The sequence below is a fragment of the Melospiza georgiana genome, chromosome 33, assembly GCF_028018845.1.
Source record: "Melospiza georgiana isolate bMelGeo1 chromosome 33, bMelGeo1.pri, whole genome shotgun sequence".
NCBI lineage: Eukaryota > Metazoa > Chordata > Aves > Passeriformes > Passerellidae > Melospiza > Melospiza georgiana.
This window is the reverse complement of record NC_080462.1, coordinates 966,092-988,256: the sequence shown is the minus strand read 5'-3', so window position 1 is coordinate 988,256 and position 22,165 is coordinate 966,092. Positions and strand designations below refer to the sequence as shown.

Genomic DNA, 22,165 nt, shown 5'->3' with positions numbered 1-22,165 from the left:
TGGGCACATCATCCCTGCATCCCAACATCCCAAGGACACATCATCCCTGCATCCCAGAGCATCATCCCTGCATCCCAGGGTCTCATAGTCCCTGCATTTCAACATCCCAGGCACAGCATCCCTGCATCCTGATATCCCTGGGAACATCATCCCTGCATCCCAATGTCCTGGGCACATCATCCCAGCATCCCAGGACATCATTCCTGCATCCCAGGATATCCAAACATCCTGGGCACATCATCCCTGCATCCCAACACCCTGGGAACATCATCCCTGCATCCCAGGACATCCTCCCTGCATCCCAGGGTCTCATAGTCCATGCATCCCAACAACCCAGGACAGCATCCCTGCATCCCAGGGACACAGCATCCCTACATCCCAACATCCCTGGGAACAGCATCCCTGCATCCCAGGACACCATCCCTGCATCCCAACAACCCAGGACATCAACCCTGCATCCCAGGACATCATCCCTGCATCCCAGCATCTCTGGCACAGCATCCCTCCATCCCAGGCACACATCATCCCTGCACCCCAATATCCCAAGGACACATCATCCCTGCACCCCACAATCCCTGCACGGCATCCCTGCATCCCAGGGACATCACATCATCCCTGTATCCCCAAATCTCAGGTGCACATCTCCCCCTCCCATTCCAGGCACAGTGTCCCCCCATCCTGGGCATGGTGTCCCCCCATCCCGGGCACACAGCATCTCCTCATTTGAGGATCCCAGAGCTGCAGGCACGAGTCACCTCTTCACCCCAGACACCCCAGGATCCCTGGCCTGTGTTCCCCTGCATCCCAGGGTCCCTGACACACACCACCCCATATCCTGGGATCACCCCCATATCCTGGGATCACCCCCACACATTACCCCCATATCCTGGGATCCCTGGCCTGTGTTCCCCTGCATCCCAGGGTCCCTGACACACACCACCCCATATCCTGGGATCACCCCCACATTACCCCCATACCCTGGGATCCCTGGCCTGTGTTCCCCTGCATCCCAGCATCTCTGAGCACACACCACCCCATATCCTGGGATCACCCCCACACACCACCCCCATATCCTGGGATCACCCCCATATCCTGGGATCACCCCCACACATCACCCCCATATCCTGGGATCCCTGGCCTGTGTTCCCCTGCATCCCAGAATCTCTGAGCACACACCACCCCATGCCCTGGGATCACCCCCACACACCACCCCATACCCTGGGATCACCCCCACACGTTACCCCCATATCCTGGGATCCCTGGCCTGTGTTTCCCTGCATCCCAGGATCTCTGACACACACCACCCCAAATCCTGGGATCACCCCCACACACCACCCCATATCCTGGGATCACCCCCACACGTTACCCCCATATCCTGGGATCACCTCCACACATCACCCCCATATCCTGGGATCACCCCCACACACCACCCCATATCCTGGGATCACCCCCACACACCACCCCCATATCCTGGGATCACCCCCACACATTACCCCCATATCCTGGGATCACCCCCACACATCACCCCCATATCCTGGGATCATCCCCACACATCACCCCCATACCCTGGGATCCCTGGCCGTGGGTTCCCCTGCATCCCAGGATCTCTGAGCACACACCACCCCATATCCTGGGATCACCCCCACACACCACCCCCATATCCTGGGATCACCCCCATATCCTGGGATCACCCCCACACATCACCCCAAATCCTGGGATCACCCCCACACATCACCCCCATATCCTGGGATCCCTGGCCTGTGTTTCCCTGCATCCCAGGATCTCTGACACACACCACCCCAAATCCTGGGATCACCCCCACACACCACCATACTCTGGGATCACCCCCACATCACCCCCATATCCTGGGATCACCCCCACACATCACCCCCATAACCTGGGATCCCAGGCCATGTGTTCCCCTGCATCCCAGGGTCCCTGACACACACCACCCCATATCCTGGGATCACCCCCATATCCTGGGATCACCCTCACACATCACCCCCATACCCTGGGATCACCCCCACATCACCCCCATACCCTGGGATCACCCCCACACCCCCTGACGGATTCTCAGCCATCCCCCACCTCTTCATCCCAAATTCCCCAATTAAATCCCCGATTCCTGACCCCCTCCCCTCATGCCCAGATCCCCGTGTCCTCCCCCCGAGCCCGGGACCCCCGCACGGGCAGCTCAGCCGCCCCCCACCCCCAGCACAACATTAGCGGCTCCCGAGGCGCCCTTAATTGCTCTGCTCGTTACAGGAACAGCTCTAATCACTCCCAACGATTTTCACATCCCAGCGAGACCCCGCTGCCCGCCCCCTCCTCGCCAGGGGGGTCTCCATTAGGATCGAGCCCACCCGCAGCTGGGGCTCCCCCAAAACGGCGCTTCCCGGAGCGGGGATGGGAATGGGGAGCGTGGGGGGCTGCGGGGCCCTGGAATGGGAGAGGATATCGGAGATGGGACGGGCTGGGGACATCCGGAGCTGAGGATCTGCCGGGGAAGTGACCCCTCCTTCCAAGGCTTTTTAAGGCGTCCCCAGGGCAAGGGGTGGGGGGAAAATATTGCTCGGGGACATTCCAGGGGCACTTCAGTGCTCAGATGCCTTTGCAGCCCCCCCGGGACCCCCAGAGGAGGAGAGGAGCGAGACCCCCGAGGGCACTTTGGTGTGGTTGGGGCTGTGCAGAGCCCATCGCTCCCAGGGCTGGGGTCCAGCTGCATCCTCAGCTCCCCCAAACCCGTCACTCATCCTCTTAGAGCAGAACTGGGGTGCCCCCAGGAGGTTTTGGGGACATTCTGAAGGGCAAACCCAACCCTGCCATGCTCAGAGCTGGTGGCACCAGGGCACGGGAGGATGGCACAGGCACTGCAGGATGTGAATGGTGATGCAGAACGAAGCAGAATCAGGCAGGAGGGGACCCCAAACCCATCACTGAGCCTTTTGGGGTGCCCTCAGGAGCTTTTGGGATGCAGTGGGACCCTCTGAAGGGCAAACCCAACCCTGCCATGCTCAAAGCTGGTGGCACCAGGGCACGGCAGGGTGGCACAGGCAGGGCAGGATGTGAGTGGTGATACAGAACAAAGCAGAATGGGGCAGGAGGGGACCCCAAACCCATCACTGAGCCTTTTGGGGTGCCCTCAGGAGCTTTTGGGGACATTCTAAAGCACAAACCCAACCCTGCCATGCTCAGAGCTGGTGGCACCAGGGCACAGGAAGGTGGCACAGGCAGGGCAGGATGCGAGTGGTGATGCAGAATGGGGCAGGAGGGGACCCCAAACCCATCACTGAGCCTTTTGGGGTCCCCTCAGGAGCTTTTGGGGACATTCTAAAGCACAAACCCAACCCTGCCATGCTCAGAGCTGGTGGCACCAGGGCGCAGGAGAGTGGCACAGGCAGGGCAGGATGCGAGTGGCAATACAGAACGAAGCAGAATCGGGCCCGGGGAGCCCCAGCCCCGCCGAAACGGGGCGAGCAGGGCCAGGCCCCGGTGCCGCTGGGGCGGCAGCCCCGCCAGGGAGCGGAGCCGTTAATTACCTCATTGCCAGAGTCCATTACCGCTCCCCCCGGAGCGCTGAAATGGAGAAACTTGGGCAGCAGGGAGGGGCTGGGGGGATCAAATCGATCGCGGGGTGAACCCTTAACCCTTCCTTGCCCGCGCTAAGGGGGAAACTGAGGCACGGCCACGCCCACGGGGGAGATTGAGGCATTGCCGTGCCATGGAGGAATCTGAGGAGCACGAACAGGGATGCCCACCCTGCTTGGCGAGGGGGTGTCACCACCACACAAGGTCCTTTTGGGGCATTGCTCTGCGGCAATCTGCAGCGCGGGGCTGGAAAAGCTCAAGGTTGTAATCTAGTTCCTTGCTCAAATTAGATAAGAGGGAGGAAAAAAGGGCCATAAATCAGCGTGGGCAGCGATTAGAGACCCCAAGGAAGCCGTGGGGGGCTCTGCCAGCAGGGCTGAGCTCCAGCAGAGCTGCCCAGGCCAGGTCCCCATTTCCCGGGGCAAAGATTTGGAGCAAAGGATTTGGAGCAAAGGATTTGGAGAAAAGATCCAGGAGAACCAGAGGGGGCCTGACCTGGGCTGAATTAAAGGCTGGCAGCTCCCATTTCCCCCAGTTGTCATCGTGCCACACCAGCGCTGGGCACAGCCTGGTGCCATGCCAGCCCCAAACCCCACCACAGCCCCCCCGACCGCTCCCAAATCGCGCCGTGCCTCAGTTTCCCCCCCGCGACCTCGCCTCCCTCGCGCTTATCTCGGGTCACGGGGGGTAACAAAGGAGCTGCCAGGGCCCTGCCCGCGCTGCCTAATGATCCAGATGGAATCAATTCAGCTCCATTATGGTCAAATCCAGGTCTCAGCCATTACCAAGGCGGCCGCAGAGCCTGAGGGGGGTGATGGAGTGGTTGCTGCAGGGCATGCGATAACCCCTGGATCCGAGGAGAGGACACGGACAAAATGGGATGTCACACTTTTGGGGGGATGGGTTCGTGCTGCCAAGCCCCATCCTCCACCTGCAGAGCCCTTGGCAAGGAGGCTCCCCGGGGCCAGGGTGTGGCACAAAATCCCTGGATTCTGCCCAAAATTATCCTCGTGGCACAGCCCCAAACCGTCCCTGTGTGTGCTGGGCATGGGGGCACCAAACACAGCGCCCCGGGCGTGTGTGAGCCTTGATGCACACCCTGAGAGGATCCCTGGCACAGCATCTCCTCTCCCCCGGCCAGGACAGCTTCCCTGATGTGAAAATCCCCCCTTTTTGCCCCCCAAAATGCCACCCCGGAGAACACAGGGGGAGTGCAGGGGTGACACAGTTTATTAGTGACTGCTTTTGCTGCAGAGCAGGTGGGCACAGGGCAATCCCAACGCCCCTGGGGTAGAACTGAGCCCCTCCAGCTCCTCCCCGTGCTGGGATCTCCCAGCTCTGCCCACCCTGAGCCAAGAGGCTCCATCCTGGCACTGCGGGAGTGCCAAGGAGCCACACAGGGGTGCCACAGCCCTCCAGGGGTGCCACAGCCCTCCAGCCCCCCTTTCCTGCGAGCGAGCTGGGAATTTGTCACTATAAATAAGATTTCAGGCTTCTCCCCCTCCTCAGGGCATCAGTCCAGGGCTGTGAGGGGCAAAGCCATGCCCTGGGCAGCAGGGCAGGCAGGGGGACAGCAGGGAGCAGAGGGTGCCAGGGGGTGCCCGCTCAGCCCAGGATGTCCAGGTACACGGGGGGTGTCTTGACGAGGGCCTGGAGGCGGCCGTGGATCTCCTTGATGGGCTGGCGCTGCTGGGGCTCGCGGTGCCAGCAGCTCTGCATGATGCCATAGACCTCGGAGGGGCACGTGCGGGGCCGCTCCAGCTGCCGGCCCTGCGTGATGCACTCGATGGCCTGCGGGGACAGGGGGGGAGATGGGAGCCCCTGCTCGGGGTACCCCTTGGGGGGGCTGTCACCATCCTCCCTGCTCTGCTTTGGGGCTGTCACCATCCTCCCTGCCCCAATCTGGGGCTGTTCCCATCCTCCTTGCCTGCTCTGGGGCTGTCACCATCCTCATTGCCCTCCTCTGGGGCTGTCACCATCCTCCCTGCCCCAATCTGGGGCTGTCACCATCCTCATTGCCTGCTCTGGGGCTCTCACCATCCTCCCTACCCCACTCTGGGGGCTGTTACCACCCTCCTTGCCCTGCTCTGGGGCTGTTACCACCCTCCTTGCCCCGCTTTGGGTGTGTCACCATCCTCTTTGCCTCACCCTGGGTACCCCAGGGGCTGTTACCATCCTCATTGCCTGCTCTGGGGCTGTCACCATCCTCCTTGCCCCACTTTGGGGGTGTCACCATCCTCCTTGCCCCACTCTGGGGGTGTCACCATCCTCCCTGCCCCAATCTGGGGCTGTCACCATCCTCCCTGCCCCAATCTGGTACCCCCAGGGGCTGTTACCATCCTCATTGCCTGCTCTGGGGCTCTCACCATCCTCATTGCCCTGCCCTGGGGTTGTGACCATCCTCCTTGCCCTGCTCTGGGGCTGTTATCATCCTCCTTCTCCCACTCTGGTACCCTCAGGGGTCTGTTACCATCCTCCCTGCCCCACTCTGGGTACCCCCAGGAGCTGTTACCCTCCTCCTTGCCCCACTTTGGGGGTGTCACCATCCTCTTTGCCCCACTCTGGGTACCCTAGAGGGACTGTTCCCATCCCATCCTCCGTGCCCCACTCTGGGTACTCCTCTTGCCCTGCTCTGGGTGCCTCTAGGGGGCTGTTCCCATCCTCATTGCCTGCTCTGGGGCTGTCACCATCCTCCCTAGCCCACTCTGGGGGCTGTTACCACCCTCCTTGCCCCACTCTGGGGCTGTCACCATCCTCCCTGCCCCACTCTGGGTACCCTCAGGAGCTGTTACCCTCCTCCTTGCCCCACTTTGGGGGTGTCACCATCCTCCCTGCCCCACTCTGGAGGTGTCACCATCCTCTTTGCCCCACTCTGGGTACCCCTAGAGGGACTGTTCCCATCCCATCCTCCTTGTCCCACTCTGAGTAGCCCCCTTGCCCTGCTCTGGGTGCCTCTAGGGGGCTGTTCCCATCCTCCTTGCCCCACTCTGGTACCCCCAGGGGCTGTTCCCATCCTCATTGCCCTGCTCTGGGGCTGTCACCATCCTCCCTACCCCACTTTGGGGGCTGTTACCACCCTCCTTGCCCTGCTCTGGGGCTGTTACCCTCCTCCTTGCCCCACTTTGGGGGTGTCACCATCCTCTTTGCCCCACCCTGGGTACCCCCAGGGGCTGTTCCCATCCTCATTGCCTGCTCTGGGGCTGTCACCATCCTCCTTGCCCCACTTTGGGGGTGTCACCATCCTCCTTGCCCCACTCTGGGTACCCTCAGGGGTCTGTTACCATCCTCCCTGCCCCACTCTGGGTACCCTCAGGGGTCTGTCACCATCCTCCCTGCCTGGTCTGGGGCTGTCACCATCCTCCTTGCCCCACTTTGGGGGTGTCACCATCCTCCTTGCCCCACTCTGGGTACCCCAGGAGCTGTCCCCATCCTCCTTGCCCCCCCAGCTCGCTCACCTCAGTGTTGGACAGCTGGTACCAGGGCTGCTTGCCGTAGGTGAAGATCTCCCAGAGCACCACGCCGAAGCTCCAGATGTCGCTCTCGGTGGTGAATTTGCGGTACAGGATGCTCTCGGGAGGCATCCAGCGGATGGGCAGCATGGTCCTGCCCCCCACCTGCCCACAGCAGGGCTGTCAGCACCCTCCTGCTTCCCTTCCCTCACCCCTCAATCCCCAGGTTTGATGTCAGGAAAGAAATTGGTCACTCTGAGGGCGGCGATGCCCCGAGAAGCTGCGGCTGCCCCATCCCCGGAGATACTCAAGGTCAGGATTTGGAGCCAGCAACCCGTTCTTTTGGAAAGCATCCCTGCCAGGCTGAGCTGGACGGCTCCCAAGCATCCTTTCCAACCCATCCCGTGGTTAAATACGGATGTGAGGAGGGAGGAAACAGCCACGAGGGAAACCGAGCGTGGCCTCCCAAGCCAAGCCAGAGCAGAGGGGAGGCGGGAGCAGCTCACCCGGTAATAGTCGGTGCTGTAGATGTCCCGGGACATGCCGAAATCCCCGATTTTCACCACCAGCTCGTGCCCCACCAGGCAGTTGCGGGTGGCCAGGTCGCGGTGCACGAAGTGGAGGGAGGCCAGGTACACCATGCCCGAGGCGATCTGCGTGGCGATGTGCAGCATGTGCCCCAGCGCCAGCGGGCCCCGCGGCTGCCCCGGGCCCTGCTCCAGGATCTTGGCATCGGGACCATGGGACCTGTGGGGCACAGGGGCTGGTTGGGGTGTGGGGAGAGAGCACAGCTTCTCCAATTTCCAAAAAATTCCCATTTTTCCAAAAAAATTCCCATTTTTTCCAAAAAAATTCCCATTTTTCCAGGGAAGGCAGCAAGCCCTGCTCCAGGATCTTGGCATCGGGGCCATGGCACCTGTGGGGCACAGGGGCTGATTGGAGTGTGGGATGGGTGGGAGAGAGCACAGCTTCTCAATTTTCCAAAAAAAAAAAATCCCATTTTTCAAAAAAAATTCCCATTTTTCCAAAAAAATTCCCATTTTTCCTGGGAAGGCAGCAAGCCCTGCTCCAGGATCTTGGCATCGGGGCCATGGGATCTGTGGGGCACAGGGGCTGGTTGGGGTGTGGGGAGAGAGCACAGCTTCTCAAATTTCCAAAAAATTCCCATTTTTCCTGGGAAGGCAGAGAGCCCCATGCCCTGCTCCAGGATCTTGGCATTGGGGCCATGGGATCTGTAGGGCACAGGGGCTGATTGGAGTGTGGGGAGAGAGCACAGCTTCCCAAATTTCAAAAAAATTCCCATTTTTCCAGGGAAGGCAGCAAGCCCTGCTCCAGGATTTTGGCGTCGGGGCCATGGGACCTGTGGGGCACAGGGGCTGATTGGAGTGTGGGGAGAGAGGTCAACTTCTCAATTTTCCAAAATATTCCCATTTTTCCAAAAAAATTCCCATTTTTCCTGGGAAGGCAGAGAGCCCCATGGCTGCCCCATGCCCTGCTCCAGGATCTTGGCATCGGGGCCGTGGGACCTGCGGGGCACAGGGGCTGATTGGAGTGTGGGATGGGTGGGAGAGAGCACAGCTTCTCAATTTTCCAAAAAAAAAACTCCCATTTTTCAAAAACAATTCCCATTTTTCCAAAAAAATTCCCATTTTTCCAGGGAAGGCAGAGAGCCCCATGGCTGCCCCATGCCCTGCTCCAAGATCTTGGCATGGGGGCCGTGGGATCTGTGGGGCAGAGAGGCTGATTGGAGTGTGGGGAGAGAACACAGCTTCTCAAATTTCCAAGAAATTCCCATTTTTCCAAAAAAATTTCCATTTTTCCTGGGAAGGCAGCAAGCCCGGCTCCAGGATCTTGGCATTGGGGCCATGGGATCTGTGGGGCACAGAGGCTGATTGGGGCGTGGAGAGAGAGCACAGCTTCTCCAATTTCCAAAAAATTCCCATTTTTCCAAAAAAATTCTCATTTTTCCAAAAAAATTCCCATTTTTCTTGGGAAGGCAGCGAGTCCTGCTCCAGGATCTTGGATCGGGGCCATGGGATCTGTGGGGCACAGGGGCTGATTGGAGTGTGGGAGAGAGCACAGCTTCTCAATTTTCCAAGAAATTCACATTTTTCCAAAAAAATTCCCGTTTTTCCTAGAAGGGCCGTGAGAAGGACAGAATCATTGGGTTGGAAGAGGCCTTCAAGATCATCAGCCCCAACACCTCAACTAAACCCTGGCACCCAGTGCCACCATCCAGGCTATAAATAAAAATAAAAATAAATATATAAAAATATATAGAAAAAATATATATTTGTATATATTTTATATCTATTTTTATATATTTTATATATCTGTGGCCACAGATTTGGTTATTAGACATGGGTGAAAGGTTTTTTGAGTGATTAGTTAATCACTCAAAGCTGTGTCTGACTGTCTGGAGATAGTATAGTAGAGAAATGTATAAAGATAAATATATAAAAATATATAGAAAAAATATATATTTATATATATTTTATATCTATTTTTATATATTTTATATATCTGTGGCCACAGACTTGGTTATTAGATATGGGTGAAAGTTGTTTTGAGTGATTAGTCAATCACTCAAAGCTGTGTCTGTCTGGAGATAGTATAGTAGAGAAATATATAAAAAGAAATATATAAAAATAAATATATAAAAATAAATATATAAAAATATATAGAAAAACTATATATTTATATATATTTTATATCTATTTTTATATATTTTATATATCTGTGGCCACAGATTTGGTTATTAGACATGGGTGAAAGTTGTTTTGAGTGATTAGTCAATCACTCAAAGCTGTGTCTGACTGTCTGGAGATAGTATAGTAGAGAAATATATAAAAATAAATATATAAAAATAAATATATAAAAATATATAGAAAAAATATATATTTTATATCTATTTTTATATATTTTATATATCTGTGGCCACAGATTTGGTTATTAGACATGGGTGAAAGTTGTTTTGAGTGATTAGTCAATCACTCAAAGCTGTGTCTGACTGTCTGGAGATAGTATAGTAGAGAAATATATAAAAATAAATATATAAAAATAAATATATAAAATATATAGAAAAATATATATTTATATATTTTTTATATCTATTTTTATATATTTTATATATCTGTGGTCACAGATTTGGTTATTAGACATGGGTGAAAATTGTTTTGAGTGATTAGTCAATCACTCAAAGCTGTGTCTGACTGTCTAGAGACAGTAATGGATTTTTCTTCAGTGTAGTAGAGAAATATATAAAAATAAATGTATAAAAATATATAAATATATAGAAAATATATAGAAAAAAATATTTAAATATATACAAATATATCTATTATATCAAAATATATAAAATATTGAAATATATAAAATATAAAAATTACAGAAATATATTTCTATATAGAAATATATAGAAATACATAGACATTTCTTTTTTCTTTTTAATATGTAATTGAGTAGGGATTAGTGTAAAACAGCTTAATAAAGCAATTGTGCACACACACAGGGAGGGAACACACACAAGGAGGGCGCACACACATGTGCACGCACAGGGGAGGGCACACACGTGTGCACATGAACAGGGGAGGGCACACACACACATGTGCACACACAGGGGAGGGCACACGTGTGTGCACACACTCAGGGAGGGCACACGTACCTGTACACACTCAGGGAGGGAACACATGCATGTGCACACGCACAGGGAGGGCACACCTGTGCACATACACATGGGGAGGGCACACACACCTGTGCACGCACATGGGAGGGCACACATGTGTGCACATGCACAGGGAGGGCACATCTGTGCACATACACATGGGGAGGGCGCACACACCTGTGCACACGCACAGGGAGGGCACGCATACCTGTACACACTCAGGGAGGGAACACATGCATGTGCACACACACAGGGAGGGCACACATACCTGTACACACTCAGGGCGGGCACACGTGTGTGCACACACGCACAGGGAGGGCACACCTGTGAACACATGTGGGGAGGGCACACACACCTGTGCACACACACAGGGAGGACACACACACCTGTGCACACACACACAGGGAGGACACACACACCTGTGCACACACATGGGAAGGACACACACCTGTGCACACACAGGGAGGATGCACACACAGGGAGGGCACTCACACCTACGCACACACAGGGAGGGCACTCACACCCGTGCACACACACAAGGAGGGCACTCACACCTGTGCACACACGCAGGGCAGAGCATTCACACCTGTGCACACACATGGGAGGGACACACACCTGTGCACACACCTGTGCACACACACAGGGAGGGCACGGACACCTGTGCACACACATGGGGATGACACGCACAGAGGAGGGCACACACACCTGTGCACACACGGGGAGGGCACACACACCTGTGCACACACATGGGAAGGACACACACCTGTGCACACACAGGGAGGATGCACACACACAGGGCAGGGCATTCACACCTGCGCACACACACAGGGAGGGCACGCACACCTGTGCACACACGGGGAGGATGCACACACAGGGAGGGCACGCACACCTGTGCACACACGGGGAGGGCACACGCGAGTGTCCACACACGCAGGCCCTGAAGAAGACAGAATGCCAGGGTGGAAGGCAGCAGGTTGGGGTGCAAGGTTGTGTCTCAGGGTGGAAGGCAGCGGGTTGGGGTGCCAGGTTGTGTCTCAGGGCACACGGCGGCGTGCCAGGGCGCACGGGCAGGGTGTGAAAGCAGCCCCGTGCGTGCAGCGGGGCGTGCAAGCGCAGCCCTCGGTGCCTTTGATGCCGAGCGCTGCTGACAGCCCGGCCGGGGCGGCCGTGGCCGGGGGCTGGGGGAGCTCTGCTCGGCAGAACCATTAATGCCAACTCCCATAACAATAATCATAAAAGCCACGTCTCAGAGCTCCTCGCGCGGCCACTAAAGCGATGCCTCTGGCAGCCCCCCCCCCCCCCGTCTAGCAGCAATACCTGGGGGGGCAATCGAAAAGTCTCTGCTTATTCCAGCTGATGGCCAATCTCTCTCTATTTAAGCCTCTCAGACAGCTAATCTAATCAATATTGCAAGGAGGGCTGCATTAGCAGGGAGCAGGCTGGCTGCGCTGATGGCGAGGCAGATGGGGGGCTCCTGTCCCCCCACCGTGTCCCACCTGAGGAAGCGGTTGAGGTCGCCGTGCTTCATGTACTCGAAGACCATGATGAGGGGCTCGCCCTCGGTGCACACGCCGTAGAACTTGACGATGTGCTCGTGCTGCAGCACCGTCAGCAGCTCGGCCTCGCGCTGGAAATCCAGCCGGGCGCTCTCCGTCACCTCCTTCAGCGCCTGCGGGGGACACGGCATCGGTGACACCCACGCCAGGGACCCCCTCACCCCATCATCGCGCCCCCTTCCTCACCTTGACGGCCACCAGCGTCTTCTCCTGCTCCGGGAGGAGGTTGTAGCACTCGGCCAAGAAAACCTTCCCGAAGGCGCCCTCGCCCAGCTCCCACTTGAGCACGATGTCCCTCCTCTGTACGTGGTGCACGCCTGGGGGGACCCCCACCCGTCAGTGTCCCCCAGCCCGGCTGTGAGCATTGAGGGGAGCACAGCGCCCAGCCCAAGCCTTACAGGCATTGCAGAAATACTGGGGGTTCTCGATGAAGTTGCTCTTGAGACCCTCCAGCTTGCTCTCAGCCGAGGACAGGGGGCTGCTGCCCAGGTTCATGAAGTGCAGGGACATGGCCAGGTCATCCTCTCGGGCCAGCACGGCTGAGCCTTGTGGGGACAAGGACAAGGCCCATCAGGGGGTCCCCCAGCTCTCCTCCTCCCTCCCCCCAGCCTGTGCAGGCAGTGCCAGGCTCTGCCGAGCATCCCCCTGCTCGCCGGGCCCCCGGGGGCCGGGCAGCCCGATCAAAACCATTTAGAGGCTGAATCCATTCCAGGAGTGAATTAGCAGCTGCTGCCCGCGCTCCCGGGGGAGCCAGCACCTCTCCACGGGTGTCCCCCCCACCCACAGCTCCTGTTCCCACGCCCGTGACCCGAGGCCGGTGCCACAGGGACGTGGGGACGGGGCTGTCCCCATGTCACAGCCCCAATACCGAGTCGCCGGGCTGGGGGCACTCACGGTTAATGCCGAACTTGGAGCGGCGCCCGCACTTGTTGAGCAGGATGAGCATGACAGAGAGGGAGAGGCAGGCGAACACGGCCAGGGCCACGGCCACTGAGACCTGCTGGCAGCGAGGACACATCAGGCCAGGTCCCACCAGGTCCCTTTTGTCACCACGTGGCATGGGGAACAAACTGTGAGATGGTGACAATCCCCAGGAGAAACTGAGGCACTGAGAGTCTGTCCTTCATCCCCATTGTATAACCCACAGACCCTGAGTGCTGGTTTGGCCACCGAGACCTGCTGGCAGCAAGGACAGATCAGGCTGGGTGCCACCAGGTCCCACAAGGTCCCACCAGGTCCCTTTTCTCAGCCTGTGGGATGGGAACAACCCCATGAGATGGTGACAATCCCCAGGGGAAACTGAGGCACTGAGAGCCTGTCCTTCATCCCCATTGTATAACCCACATCCCTGAGTGCTGGTTTGGCCACTGAGACCTGCTGGCAGCAAGGACAGAGATCAGGAGCAGATCCCACCAGGTCCCTTTTGTCACCCCATGGCATGGGGTGCAAACTGTGAGATGGTGACAGGCCCCAGGAGGTGCCACAGGGGAAACTGAGGCACTGGGAGCCTGTCCTTCATCCCCATTGTATAACCCACAGACCCTGAGAGCTGGTTTGGCCACTGAGACCTGCTGGCAGCAAGGACAGATCAGGCTGGGTGCCACCAGGTCCCACAAGGTCCCACCAGGTCCCTTTTCTCAGCCCGTGGGATGGGAACAACCCCATGAGATGGTGACAATCCCCAGGGGAAACTGAGGCACTGAGAGTCTGTCCTTCATCCCCACTGTATAACCCACATCCCCTGAGTGTTGGCTTGGCTGTCCCCAGTGGATTTGAGCCACCCTCTTGCAGGTGTCCTGGTCCCCCCATGCCACGCTGCAGAGCATCTCCTCACCCCAAACGTGTGCTCATCTGTTGTCTCCACAGGCCCCTCCAGCGAGCTGTTCCTGGTGCCTGGGGCAGGGAGAAGGTGTAGGGTGAGTGTGGGGTCCTCATCCCCCCCAAAAAATGGCCCTGGAAAGGACCTGGACACCCCAGGATGGGTGGGATGCCCAGTTTAGGGGAGCTGGGGCAGCAATCCTGGCCACTCACCCTGTGGGGACAGAGACACTGGAGCAGCCCGAAGGGAGAGAAAGGAGAAACGCTCGTTATCCCTCAGGTGGGAGCAGCCCATCCTTGGGGGAAACTGAGGCACACCAGCGTCGACAACAGGCAGGGCCGAGCACAACCCATCCTGCCCACCAGGTGTGACACGGCTCCTCGGTAGGACGGGGGGCACACCCCATGCAAGCCCTGGCACTGGCACCTACCCGGGATGGGCTCCTCGGGGCTGAAGCTGAAGGGGTTGTCCATGAAGCGCACCTGGACGCTGCGGGAGGCCCAGCCCAGGGCGTTCTCCACCACCAGGGTGTAGTTGCCGTTGTTGACGTGCGTGGGACGGTTGAGCTGGAGGCAGCCGTGGAGCACGGTGGAGTTGTGCTCGTACTCCATGATGTGGGTGTGGATGTAGGCCCCTTCCTTCAGGGTGGTGTTGTTGAAGAGCCAGCGGATGTCGGGGACGGGGTTGCCATCCACGGAGAAGGGGATGCACCAGAAATGCCGGGGGATGGCGGTGTCCAGCAGCAGGATCACGGGGGGAACTGGGACACACAAGGGCTGGGTGGGTTCCTGAGGGCAGACCCCCACCCAGCCCCCAGCCCCCAGCCCCTTCTGGGCTCCTCACAGGTGACGTTCAGCACCACGCTGTCCTCTGCCAGCCCCGCCGCGTTCTCTGCCCGGCACAGCAGCTCCTTGCGGTTGAGGTGAGAGGAGACGTTGCTGATCTCCAGGACGATCTCCCAGTCCGAGAGCTGCAGGGAACACCTGGGGTGTTGGTTGGAGCAGATGCCACCTCCCAACCCTGACCAGCATCCCCCCCGTGCCCATCCCACCAGTGAGAGGATGCTGGGGGGCCGAGCTTGCCTTGGTGACAGCGAGCAGCTCGGGTCCCACCTCGGTCACCACCCACTCTGCGGTGGCTGCTGGGCTGGCGCTGATGTGGCAGGTGAGGTTGACGCTGTCCCCTTGGCTCAGCGCCACCTCGGGGGGCTCGATGTGGACGCTCGGGGGGTCTGCGGGGACAGGAGGGTGAGCCACGAGTGTCCCTGCGTGCCCAGGCTCAGGACAGGGGACAAAGGCATGGCCAGGCACGTACCACAGGCGCGGAGAACCTGGCTGCCCAGGGCCACGGGCACGCTGCCCTCCCAGCAGAGCAGGGACTGGTTGCCCAGCTCGGCCCGGCTGCTGTTGTGCCACAGCTGCAGCCAGCGGAGCCCACAGGAGCAGTTGAAGGGATTTCCCACCACGATGCTGAGATGGAGCAGGGAAGAGAGCTCAAAAGGATTCCAGGCCCCACACGTTCGTGTGTGTCCCAGCCAAGGCTGCACTTTGAGCACTCCCAGCCTCCAGCTTTGTGTCACACGTGTCCCACGTGCCACCCTGTCCCCACGCCCGTGGATGTGAGAGCCACCATCTCACCGGGCATCTCACTGCACCCCCAGCTCTGCGTGTGTCACTGGAGGGGCACATCCCCAGTGGGAGATGCTCCACACCCACCTCCCCCTTCTCTCTCATCACTCACAGCTCCTGCAGGGGCAGATGCCAGAAGGTTTTCCAGGAAAGGCTTTGCAGAGCATTGGAGGAGAGATTCCTGTTGGGACAGCCTCCATCAGCCACCCCTTCCCGTCCAACCGAGGTGGCACGGCGCAGCCCCGGGGCTGTCACACCGTGACCAAGCAAAACCAGCTCTGCCAGGCGTGCCACCAGCCCTCAGGACCCCAGAACAGGGTCCCCATCCGTTTTTGGGGTACCCCACCCTCCCTGGTGCGGCACAGAGCTGCCGGGGGGCAGCAGCTGCCTGCTCTCCTGCCCAGATCGATGTTTTCCCACTCAGCAGCAGTGGGGAAACCGATGTGCCCGGGGGCGGTGATGGGACACCATCGATCCTGCCTGGGCACGGGGACACGGGGACACGGGCACAGGCCACCCTGCAGCGGGCACAGCCCCCGGGGCACCAACAGGGGCACGGTGTGGAGGGAGGGGACGGGGAAGGGCAAGGGGAGACTCACACGTGGCTCAGCTTGGGGGTGTCCAGGAAGGCGTCGGCAGAGATGTGCTGCAGCCCCGAGCTGGAGATGGTGCTGGAAGGAGGGGAGGGTGAGCACCTGGGAGAATCTCTGCTCTGGGGACCCTCCCCCTCCACCGGCCCTTCCCTCTTGCCATTTCCCAGTGCAGGGATCCCACAGCGGGGTATTCACAGGTTCTGCATTCTTGGAGCATCCCATGCGAGTTCTGGCAATGGGATTGAGCTCTGGGGATCCTCCTGTCCACTCCCCACATTTCCCTGTGCAGGGACCCCATCCCGGGGTGCTCACACTCTGGGAATGTCCCCTGCAACTCCTGGCAAAGGGATTGAGCTCTGGGGATCCTCCTGTCCACTCTCCACATTTCCCTGTGCAGGGACCCCATCCCCGGGGTGCTCACGAGTTCTCTGCTCTGGGAATGTCCCCTGCAACTCCTGGCAGTGGGATGGAGCTCTGGAGATCCCCCCATCCACCACAGCCCTTTCCTCTTCCCATTTCCCCTGGGGTGCTCACAGGTTCTCCATTCTTGGAGCATCCCCTGTGAATTCTGGCAATGGGATTGAGCTCTGGGGATCCTCCTGTCCACTCCCCACATTTCCTTGTGCAGGGACCCCATCCCCGGGGTGCTCACAGGCTCTTTGCTCTGGGAATATCCCCTGTGACTCCTTGCAGTGGGATGGAGCTCTGGGGATCCCCCCATCCACCACAGCCCTTCTCTCTTCCCATTTCCCCCGGGGTGCTCACAGGTTCTCCATTCTTGGAGCATCCCTGCAACTCCTGGCAATGGGATGGAGCTCTGGGGATCCCCCACTCCGTCCCACTCATTTCCCCATGCAGGGACCCCATCCCCAGGGTGCTCACACTCTGGGAATGTCCCCTGCAACTCCTGGCAGTGGGATGGAGCTCTGGGGATCCCCCCCATCCACCAAAGCCCTTCTCTCTTCCCATTTCCCCCGGGGTGCTCACAGGTTCTCCATTCTTGGAGCATCCCCTGCGAATTCTGGCAACGGGATTGAGCTCTAGGCATCCTCCTGTCCACCCCACTCATTTCCCTGTGCAGGGACACCATCCCCGGGGTGCTCACACTCTGGGAGCATCCCCTGCAACTCCTGGCAAAGGGATTGAGCTCTGGGGATCCCCCCATCCACCACAGCCCTTCTCTCTTCCCATTTCCCCCGGGGTGCTCACAGGTTCTCCATTCTTGGAGCATCCCCTGCGAATTCTGGCAGTGGGATGGAGCTCTGGGCATCCTCCTGTCCACCCCACTCATTTCCCCGTGCAGGGACCCCATCCCCGGGGTGCTCACGGGTTCTCTGCTCTGGAAGTGTCCCCTGCAACTCCTGGCAGTGGGATGGAGCTCTGGGGATCCCCCACTCCGTCCCACTCATTTCCCCATGCAGGGACCCCATCCCCGGGGTGCTCACACTCTGGGAATGTCCCCTGCAACTCCTGGCAGTGGGATGGAGCTCTGGAGATCCCCCCATCCACCACAGCCTTTCTCTCCTCTCATTTCCCTGTGCAGGGACCCCATCCCCGAGGTGCTCACGGGTTCTCTGCTCTGGGAATATCCCCTGTGACTCCTTGCAGTGGGGTTGAGCTCTGGAGATCCCCCATTCCACCAAAGCCCTTCTCTCTTCCCATTTCCCCTGGGGTGCTCACAGGTTCTCCATTCTTGGAGCATCCCTGTGACTCCTGGCAGTGGGATGGAGCTCTGGGCATCCTCCTGTCCACCCCACTCATTTCCCCATGCAGGGACCCCACCCCGGGGTGCTCACAGGCTCTTTGCTCTGGGAATGTCCCCTGTGACTCCTTGCAGTGGGATTGAGCTCTGGAGATCCCCCAATCCACCACAGCCCTTTCCTCTTCCCATTTCCCCCGGGGTGCTCACAGGTTCTCCATTCTTGGAGCATCCCTGTGACTCCTGGCAGTGGGGTTGAGCTCTGGGGATGCCCCATTCCATCCCACTCATTTCTCCATGCAGGGACCCCACCCCGAGGTGCTCACAGGTTCCTGAGGTCCCGCAGGGTCCTGGTGTCAGCTCGGCTCAGGCTCCTGAGCGCCGGCTGGTTCTCAATGACGCTGGAAGGCAAAGGAGGGGGCTCAGCGTGGCAGCCCACGAGCCCCTCATGCCCCAAAGAGCGAGGTGAGAGCTCTGCCACTCCCCAGGCTGTGCCCACAGCCGGGAATGGGGACGAGGATGGAGCTGAGCCGCCCCACCGTGCCTCAGTTTCCCCTGGGATGAGCTGGGAAGAAGGGGGGATGGCAGTGGGTGATCCCGATGGTGCTGAGCCCCCGGGCAGTGTGAACTGTGCGGGCTCAGGGCTCAGCCACCACCTGGAGCCCACACAGAACGATCTTGCTGGGTCTCAGCCCCCTAATCCTTTGGTGTCCTGCACTGTGACAGGGACACTGCTGTCACTGTCCCCCCCACCCTTTTCTCCAGGCAGGAGATGAAGAAAAGCCCCTCTGGGAGCAGGTGCAGGGCTTTTCCCTGCCCCACCCCGCCCCTGTGAACCCCAAACCACAGGGCTGGCAAATTGGGGGTTCAGATCCACACCGAGGGGGTTTTGGTGCCCTTAACCTTGGTGAGGATGGGATGAGAGCAGCTGGGATGGCTGGGGGTCTCTCGAGGACCACCATCCCCACCAGCAGCCACGCCACCCCACCCTGCGAGGCAGCGAACAAAGAGCTGGCAGCGCCTGTGGCGCAGCACGTGGGGAAACTGAGGCACGGAGACGCCGCAGCCAGGCCCCAGCAATGCGGCACAGGCAGGGCTCCGGGCTGGGGGGAACCCCAGCAATTGGGGCACCTTGGTGTCCTGCAGCACCCCGTCACCCCAGCACCCTCCTGTCTCTGCTGGCTCCAGCCCTTGCTCCCCACCACCCATCCTGCAGCAGGAGAAGGAGTGGGAGCAGAGTAGATGCCCCAAAGCAGCAAATTTGGGGTGTGCCCCCCCCCAGCATGCCCACCCACAACCCCCAGGGCACAGCAACAGCTCCAACAGGATGGGGGCAAGCGGCTCCCCACAGCCCTGCCCTGCCCAGCACAGCGTGGGTGCACCCTCAGCGTGCTGGCATCACCACAGAAGGGGTGAAGAGCTGCCCTCAGCCCCTCGTGTGCTCCCTGGGGGGATGCTGTACCCCCCCCACCCCATTTTGCAGCCCTCAGTTCCTCCCAGCAAGCAGCTGCTGTCCCCACAGCGATCCCAGCCCATCCAGGGTTCCCAGCCCATCCAGCCATCCCTGCTCCTGCCCCGGAGGAAATCACCTCCATCATCCCCATCACCACCCGGGCCACCAGCTCTGCTGCCCCCAGCCACAACCACCACCATCCCCATGGCTCCCAGCCCCTCTGCCTGCTCCCCAAAATCCGTCACTCCCGACTGATCACCTCTGTCACCCCCAGCTCCATCGCTCCCAAATCCATCACCTCCATCCCTCCAGCCTCATCAGCTCCATCACTCCCAGCCCCATCAGCTCCATCGCTCCCAAATCCATCACCTCCATCCCTCCAGCCTCATCAGCTCCATCACTCCCAGCCCCATCAGCTCCATCACTCCCGACCGATCACCTCTGTCACTCCCAGCCCCATCACCTCCATCACTCCCGACCGATCACCTCTGTCACTCCCAGCCCCATCATCTCCATCCCTCCCAGCCCCATCACCTCCATCCCTCCCAAATCCATCAGCTCCATCCCTCCCAGCCCCATCAGCTCCATCACTCCAGCCCCATCATCTCCATCCCTCCCAGCCCCATCACCTCCATCCCTCCAGCCCCATCATCTTCATCCCTCCCAGCCCCATCACCTTCATCCCTCCCAGCCCCATCACCTCCATCCCTCCCAGCCCCATCACCTCCATCACTCCCAGCCCCATCACCTCCATCGCTCCCAGCCCCATCAGCTCCGTCCCCGAGCTCTGTCACCACCAACTCCGTCGCTGCTTCAGCATCATCACCGCATCCCTCACCCTCGTCACCCCCAGTTCCTCTGCCTGCTCCCCGAGCTTTGTCACCCCCAGCCCCAGCCCGGTCACCCCCAGCTCCTCCGCCCGTTCCCCGAGCTGTGTCACCCCCAGATCGGTCCCTCCCAGCCCCACCGCGCCGTCCCATCGCTCTGCCCGCTGTCTGAGCTCCATCCCCCGACCCCCGGCCCCACTCACACGTCGGTGAAGCCGCCGCTTCCCAGCAGCGGGGCCAGGCTGCTGACGGTGTCGGGCTCCCGGCACAGCAATATCCCGGCCCCGGGGCAGCGGCAGGGCCGGGGGCAGGCACCGGCAGCGCCCGGGGCTGCCGGGGACAGCGGCAGGAGCAGCGCGGCCAGGCAGAGCCAGGCGGGCAGCGGCGGCATCGCGGGGCCGGTGCCGGTGCTGGCTCCGGTGCCGGTGCTGCCCGTCCTGGCTCCCGGTGCCGGTTCTGGTCCCGGTGCTGCCCGTCCTGGCTCCCGGTGCCGGTTCTGGTGCCGGTGCTGCCGGTGCCGCCCTCCCTCGCACTTGCCCGGCAGCCCGAGCACGGGGCCGTGCGGGGCTTTAAAAGCAACAACACGGACCGGCCTCCCGGGAGGGGCCGGCACCGGCACCGCCCCCGGCCCGGCCCGAGACACCCCCGGCCGTGATTCACCGGCACCGGGAAGGCTCCGAGCCGGGAGAGGGGGATTCCTCACGCTGGCACCGACCATGGAGCCCGTCTATGCCCTGCCCGTGCCCTGCTCATTCCCTGCCCGTTCCCTGTCTGTGCCCTGCCCGTGCCCAGCCCATGCCCTGCCGCCACCCTCCCCGCTCACTGGCACCCTACACCGGCACCCCCAGCCCCACCAAGCGGATCCATCTCTCCAAACCCCCAAAATTGCCACCAAACCCCCAAAATTCCCGTTTACACACACACACACACCACACCCGCTGCAGGACCTGGCTCAGGGCGGGCCGCAGCACAAAGGACAGAGCTTATCACCATCCCCAGGGCCACCTACTGTCCCCCGAGCTGTCACAGCCCCCAAATCTCCGGGCGTGGTGGCTTTGCCTGGATCAAGCTCTCCCCAGCACCTCGGAAGTGCAGAGATGCTGGAGGTGGGGACACGCTTGGTGGCACAGTGGCCCTGTCCCCAACTGTCCCCTCCGACCAGGACGCGCCTCATCCTCCTCCCCGAGGTGGGACAGGACAGGACACGGTTCCCCATCCCCACCCGGTCTTGTTTTGTCCCCGATCTCGCTGGGAAGCCCGTCGGGGGGTGGCTCATCCCAGCGCTGAGTTCCGCACATTCTCAGCCCCGCACCTTTCCCCCACAAGGCTCATCCCCATCAGAGGCACCCAGGGGACCCCGATTCCTTTGGGGTCACCTCCCGTGGGGCCTCGCTGGACACCCCAGCACCCCCCTCCCCGGCGGAGCTGTTGCCACATCCTCCTAAATTCCGCTGCTTTGACGTTTTTCTCTAGAAACGCCCCCGGTTTGGGCACCGCAGGGCAAAGCCACAGGACGCAGATGGGGCTGGGGATGGGGGGGGTGGGGAGTGGGAAGCCCCTTGTGCCGCCCCCCTGCGACCCCCCCAAGGCAGGCACTGCTGCAGCTGAGCTTCATCGCCTTTATTCGAGCTCCCATCGGGCAGTGATGCCCCTGCCGTGGGCCGGCGTGGCCTCTGGGAAGAGACATCAGGGCAACCTCAGGCTTGTCTGAGCGCCGTGACTCAGTTTCCCCACCCGGGAAAGGCGTGGGGATCACTGGGGTTGCTGACCTGGGGAGCAGATTGATGGGGGACCCCAAATATCAAACCCTGCTACCCATTCCCATACCCACATTATCCCACCCCCCCCCCCAAAAAAAGGAAAAATGGGTGTTCTCCTCCCAACCAGCA

The 22,165-nt window shown here is 59.8% G+C and overlaps 1 protein-coding gene across 1 annotated transcript; it reads right to left on the bottom strand.

The window, feature by feature from the left end:
- Positions 1–5,193: 5,193 nt before the first annotated feature.
- On the bottom strand, positions 5,194–20,667 carry NTRK1 (neurotrophic receptor tyrosine kinase 1). Its single transcript, XM_058043009.1, has 17 exons — positions 20,480–20,667; positions 18,323–18,397; positions 16,304–16,375; positions 15,817–15,885; positions 15,391–15,545; positions 15,159–15,307; positions 14,920–15,046; positions 14,507–14,836; positions 14,289–14,306; positions 14,092–14,150; positions 13,152–13,254; positions 12,656–12,802; positions 12,444–12,574; positions 12,198–12,370; positions 7,544–7,784; positions 7,044–7,202; positions 5,194–5,379 (listed from the first exon to the last, which is right to left on the bottom strand). Exons 1-17 carry the CDS (start codon positions 20,665–20,667, stop codon positions 5,194–5,196), a joined length of 2,382 nt encoding a protein of 793 aa, XP_057898992.1.
- Positions 20,668–22,165: the final 1,498 nt, after the last annotated feature.